This window comes from Hippocampus comes, unplaced genomic scaffold (assembly GCF_001891065.2).
Source record: "Hippocampus comes isolate QL1 unplaced genomic scaffold, H_comes_QL1_v1.1 scaffold49, whole genome shotgun sequence".
Classification (NCBI taxonomy): domain Eukaryota; kingdom Metazoa; phylum Chordata; class Actinopteri; order Syngnathiformes; family Syngnathidae; genus Hippocampus; species Hippocampus comes.
Window position 1 is genome coordinate 40246 of NW_017804830.1, and position 5264 is coordinate 45509.

The 5264-nt window shown below is 61.2% G+C and overlaps 3 protein-coding genes across 3 annotated transcripts in view; 1 reads left to right on the forward strand and 2 right to left on the reverse strand.

Moving 5' to 3' along the window:
- The window catches only part of lipt2 (lipoyl(octanoyl) transferase 2), an 18107-nt gene that overhangs the window by 3718 nt on the left and 9125 nt on the right, over window positions 1-5264 (forward strand). The window lies entirely within an intron of this gene.
- Window positions 81-2969, reverse strand: spcs2 (signal peptidase complex subunit 2). The gene is made up of 5 exons (XM_019867551.1): window positions 2864-2969; window positions 1827-1910; window positions 1217-1377; window positions 356-490; window positions 81-281 (listed from the first exon to the last, which is right to left on the reverse strand). The coding sequence occupies exons 1-5, from the start codon at window positions 2903-2905 to the stop codon at window positions 95-97; spliced, it is 609 nt and encodes a 202-aa protein (XP_019723110.1). The 5' UTR covers window positions 2906-2969; the 3' UTR covers window positions 81-94.
- rnf169 (ring finger protein 169) overlaps window positions 3454-5264 on the reverse strand; it is a 7431-nt gene continuing 5620 nt past the window's right edge. The window contains 2 exon segments of the mRNA XM_019867128.1: window positions 3454-3653; window positions 3737-5264. The exon segment at window positions 3737-5264 is cut by the window's right edge and continues 32 nt beyond it. Coding sequence (XP_019722687.1) covers window positions 4458-5264 — 807 coding nt within the window. The 3' untranslated portion in view covers window positions 3454-3653; window positions 3737-4457.

A 5264-nucleotide genomic window follows, 5' to 3' on the forward strand; every position in this document is an offset into this window, starting at 1 on the left:
CCGCCATTTCCGTATTTGTCGCGGTCACGAATGGCGCAAAAGCGCCGCCGGGTCAAAGGATCACCAGGGAGACGAGGACGTGCGGGCGGCGCTTTTATTTGCTTTTCTTGTCGGCGGCCAGCGCGTCGTGAAGCGCCGACACGCACTTCTCAAAGCGGTCCATGGCCAGCGTTCCGTTGCGGTCGAAGAAAGCCGCCACGGACGAGGTCGCGTGGCTCTCGAGCCACGTCTTGCGCTTGCCGTCTCCGAAGGCCACCCGCAGCGTGTACTGGTCGTCGAACCTGCCGGGGGCGAGAAGCGGCCGGCGGAGCGTCAGCCGGCGAGGAGGGGCCGGGGCCGGGGGGCGGGCGCTTACCGCTTGAGCGAGGACGAAAGCTGCCACACGTGGTCCGGATCCATCCCGGCCGGGTCCTTCTGGAGGGCCACCAGGAAGATGTTCTTCTCCTTGTACGAGGTGTACAGCGTCAGGACGCCCATCATGATGAAGTACGTGCGGGCCGCCGCCGTCAAGGAGCTCAACGTTTCCGCCGGGAATTCGCCGCGTTTGCCGTCGGAATCGCCGCCCGATAACTCGCCTCCCCTGACTGAGAACAAGAGACGCCGCCTGCCCGCCCCGAATTGCGTTTGGGATCCTTCCGGACTCGGCCCCATCCTTCGTCCGCGTCCTCAACGGGCCCCCCCCGAGGGGCCGTCAAAGGGAGCGCCCTTTTGTCGCGCCGGCTGCCGTTTGGCGCTTGGAGCGCCGCGGTCGCCCGCGAGAAGCTGCGGTGGGGAAGCTTTCGCTGCAGAGAGGCCGCGGTCGAATCACGGCGGCGGGCGGACGCCCCCGGCCGTCTCCGCCGACGACTTTATCGCGGGCTCCGCCGCTCGCTGTTATTGGGCTCGCTCTCTGCGCGAGTGACGGGCGCGGTCTTTGACCTGCTCCGACGTGGCCCGAGACGACGCGCGTGCGTGCCCCAAGAGTTTTTTGCGCCCGGCGAGGTCAACAAACGCGCCGCGCGACACGTGAGGTTGCTCGTCGTCTTAGCGGGCAGGTCTCGTTCGCTCGCCTCTTTCCATGCCATGTTACCGACTGGATATCAGGAAGCCCGTCTTGCTTTTGTCTTTTTTCTTTTCTTTTCGATACGGTCGGGAGAACTCGGACCAACTGCTGGCCTGTGACGAGGCGAGCGCCGCACCGAGAAAAGAAAGGGCGAGGACGCGATCTGAAGGATATGAGACCACGCAGCAGGCCAGGACGGGTCTGGACTCGGGGAAAGGGTGCAAGTAGTCCCAGACCAGGGCGACCATGGCGAAGACGCACGACACCGTGCAGATGACCAGGCGGCCGTCCACCAGCCCGAAGTTCTCCTCGTAGCCGTACTTCTCCAGCAGCACCTGCGCAAATGCGCCGCGCGAGTTCGGCGCGCTTCAAACTTTTGCCGAGCAGAAGCGGCCGATACCGATGGCGTCGGGCCACTTGTGGGAAAAGCGAGCGGGGACCCGGAGAAAAGCCGCGGCGGGCGCGGGGAGAACGTGCAAACTCGGCACGGGAAGGCCAGAGTGTGCGCGTGCGCGTGCATCCGGAACACGGCGACTCTCAACCGGCGCGTGCCGAGGCGCCTTAGTATGCCGTGAGACGGTGCGGCGCAGTCAATGAAAATGGATCTTGTTTCTCTAACAGTGACTTCTAATAAACAGGTACGTGCTTTGCACAATTGTTTGGTTGCGCGACAAACATCACGTCCGCGCTCGGGCTCGGGCAAGGTTGGGGAACGGCCGCGGCCTCGCGTCCGGCGCTACGCGGTCGGACTGCGATCCGAGGAGCCCCTCGGCGTGGCGCCTACCTGCTTGGCCGCATCATCCAGAGAGTTCTTGACGGCGGCGCCGTCCCATTTGTCGATCTTCACCGGCTTCTCGTCGATTCGCCACTGAAACGCAGTGCCGAGACGTCATCGCAAAACCGAGCGTCACGGCCACGCCGTTTGGACGAGAGCAAGCGTTTTTCTGGAGGGATTTGAAAATGTCACTGTACACGGCGACTATTGCCAGGATGCGAGATTTGAGTGGTGGGGGGGGGTCATATTGGGGCACGTCGATATATCGGACCATCTTTTCCTGAAATTGTTCCAACTCACCACTACTTTAACAATCGATTCATCTGCCAATTCCCGCTTTGATGAATCGAGTAGGGGTAAAAAAAATCTTCCAACCGACTGTGAAGAAAACGCAAAGTCCGCCTTGATGGGGGACTCCGGAAAGCAGAGACCATTGACCGCTGGCTGACCGAAATCCAACGAAGTGGACAATTTCAAGTTGAATTGATCATCAGAAGAGTCGTCGATTCGTTTACCGCTTGACTTTGGCCGTGAACGTTTGGAACGGCCTCCCGCGCAACGTTCGACCGCCGCCGCCGCGACGACAGCCGACGTTTATTCTTTGCCTTTCGACACACCGCGACCGTCGGCGCCGTTTTCGCGTTTCGTGGCGTTTGCCGTTCGGCTCTCTTCGCGCGTCTCATTTCGGTCCGCGCGCAGCATTTGGGACGCGGCGACGTCGAGCGCAAACGAGTCGTTCGCCGTCGAACCCGCGGCCGCTTTCCGCCCATTCGCGTCCCCGCGTGCGCGCCCTTCATCTTGAACCGACGCGTTTCTCTGATCTCGTCGCTTTCATCGTAGCGCGGCGCGCGGTCCGCTTTCGGCTTTGCCGGGACGGCGCCGAGGGGACTCGCTCGGGCTCCCGCCCCAAACAAGAACTCGTCCGGAGAGCCTTCGTTCAGCGTCGGCGCGTCGGCTCGGCCGCCCGCTCGCTCGCTCGCACGCACTTCCTCGCCGCCTCCGAGCCGAACGCATTCAAGACGAAAGAGCAAAAGCCGACGGCTTACTTTCTCCAAGAGACCTCTCTTCCCACCGCGCGCAGCCGCCATTTCGTCTTCGCCCCAAACGCGGCAGTGATGATCTGGCAGCTGCCGATTGGTCGGAAACGTCGACGTCAACGACGGCATCACGCCGCGACGCGTTTCCCCCCCCCCCACCCCGACCACAATCTTGGACCTCGTATTATACTTTAGCTTTTTCTGACGTTCGTTGTGATATAGTAGAGTTTCGAGAAAGATTCGGATATTGCAAACGTGTGTCACTTTTGTCCAAAATCCCGATCGAATTGGGTTGGGTGAGACAGAACGGCACCACGCGAGCGTCGGCCGGAACTTGGACATCGGCTCGCCTGTTGATGACGTCATATAGCCGGAAGCCTGGGCGACGAGTGCGCGTGAGCGGAAACGAGTAGCGGTACATGTACACAACTTTACTGTGGGGGGACGGAGATCTGACCTGATTTGAAACGAGTTGTTGCCCAGCCCACGACGGCGAGGTGTCATCCACGTTGACCTCCTTTCGCTCGATGAACACAAAAATAAAAGGCTGCCGCGCTGTTTTTGTCGCTGTTGTTTCACTTTTTTTGCTCAGTCACGTGCGCGTTCATCCAAAATGTCCCCTTTTTATTTGGCACTCCAAACTCTGCTACATCAGGCCAACCGCAACTCCTTTCGAAAATGTGCATTATCGTGACAATGGTGAACAGAATCCTATTTGTGCTCGAAAATACATGAAAGCTGGCATGTGTCAAGAAAAGAAGCCCTTCAGCGGAGGAGACGATGCCATGGGAACAACCCCCTGCCCAACTCTTTTACACTCCGAGCTGGCACGTGTCAAGAAAAGAAGCCCCTCAGCGGAGGAGACGATCCCGTGGGAACAACCCCCTGCCCAACTCTTTTACACTCCGCAGCGAATACACCGTACAGGATGGACACCAATCGCCACGAAAGGTCTTCACGCACCGAAAACTTGAGAGACAGTGGATTAACGTGGAAGAAAAAAAAGAAATGACTCGTCACACGTAATACTTTGGCTTGGACGAGAACTCCGAGCGCACCGCGCTCTTTTCACTTGGTGTCATTTCTTCCGGGAGGTGACTCGTCAGCGTTCCAAAAATGTGCGTGAGCTGATTTGAAGACGCGAAACTGCGCTTTGGCGCGAGGGTGAGCGCAACGGTCGTCATGCCAGTCGGCGGGATGGAAAATACATCCGACGCCGGCAACTTGATTGGAGACAACTTTGGAAATAGTTGGCTCCAACGTCGTTTGCGCACAACGTCAAGATTTCAATCGGGGGCACTTGAAAGAATTGCTTTGCTTCACCTTCAGAAACGAGTTGCCAAGAAGTTGAAACGTCGGGCCCCACTCAAAGTCTTGACACGAGTCCAAGCGAGAAGATCTGCTGCGTTCCTCCAGTATTTCGATTATTTTTCCCAGCATTTGGAAAACTCGGGCATGGTTGTGCCAGACTGAAAGACCGCACGACCGTCGTGTCGTCGAATCATCGGTGGGCCGGCGTCAGTGACCCCCACCCAGATTTGGTTTTATTCTTCAATGGCGAAAACCGTTTTTGTCCCTTTTGGCGGCGCCCCCCCGACGTCAGCTAGCGGCGCTGGCTGATACGGCAGGAGCGTCGCAGGCCGCGCCTCCTGCGGCCGCGATTGGCCATCCAGGAGCGCAGGAAATACTTGTCGGGGCCGCCGGGGCGGGAGGCGCTCTCGCGGTCAAAGCGTCTCTGCAGCTCGAGCGCGAGCGCCCGGTCTTTTCTCTCCTGGCGGACGGCGTCGTCGTCCCGGCGTTTGGTCTTCCCGCCGCGCTCGGAGGCGGCCGTTTCCTTGCGGGGGCTGGCCGAGTCCCTCGGCGCCAGCTTGCACGAGCGGAAGCCGGACTTGCGGGCGCACGGGGAGAAGGAATGCCTGCGTCCGAACAAGGCCCCGACGCCGGGCCCCGGCTCCAATCGGCAATCGGCGCCGCGGCGCACGGCGGGCACGCGGATCTTGAGGGCCGGGGCGTCGGCGTCGAAGAGCAGCCTCCTCTTGTTGAAGGGCGGCGCGGCGGCGGCGGCGGCGGCCTCCCGCGTCTCGGCGACGGGGCTGGTCAGCGTGGCCTTGGAGTCCACCTTGAAGCTCTGCCGGTCCAGCTCGATCTGGCGCCAGCGCTGCAGCACGGCGGGGCTGGCCTCGTAGCTGGTGGGCTTGTGCAGGCGCCAGCTGAGGTTGCGGGGCGTGGCCTTGACCACGGCCGGCTCCAGCAGGCGGCCGTCCGCCAGGCGCTTGGGCGGCGTGCAGGGCGAGCACACGATGGGCTTGAAATGGTTGAGCTCCTCCGAGATGCTGTCGTTGCTCTCCGGGCTGACCGAGCGCTCGGGCGGCGCGGCCGACGGCGCGGGAGGCGTGGCCGCCGCCGGCCC

What these genes read in the sequence shown, in the direction of transcription:
- spcs2 (XM_019867551.1), bottom strand. Translation starts at nt 2,905, where the DNA reads ATGGCGGCTGCGCGCGGTGGGAAGAGAGGTCTCTTGGAGAAA. An exon ending in CTGGCCTGCTGCGTGGTCTC is followed by an intron (nt 491 to 1,216) that starts ATATCCTTCAGA and finishes GGCGGCCCGCAC; the next exon opens with GTACTTCATCATGATGGGCG. An exon ending in CTTTCGTCCTCGCTCAAGCG is followed by an intron (nt 282 to 355) that starts GTAAGCGCCCGC and finishes CGCCCCCGGCAG; the next exon opens with GTTCGACGACCAGTACACGC.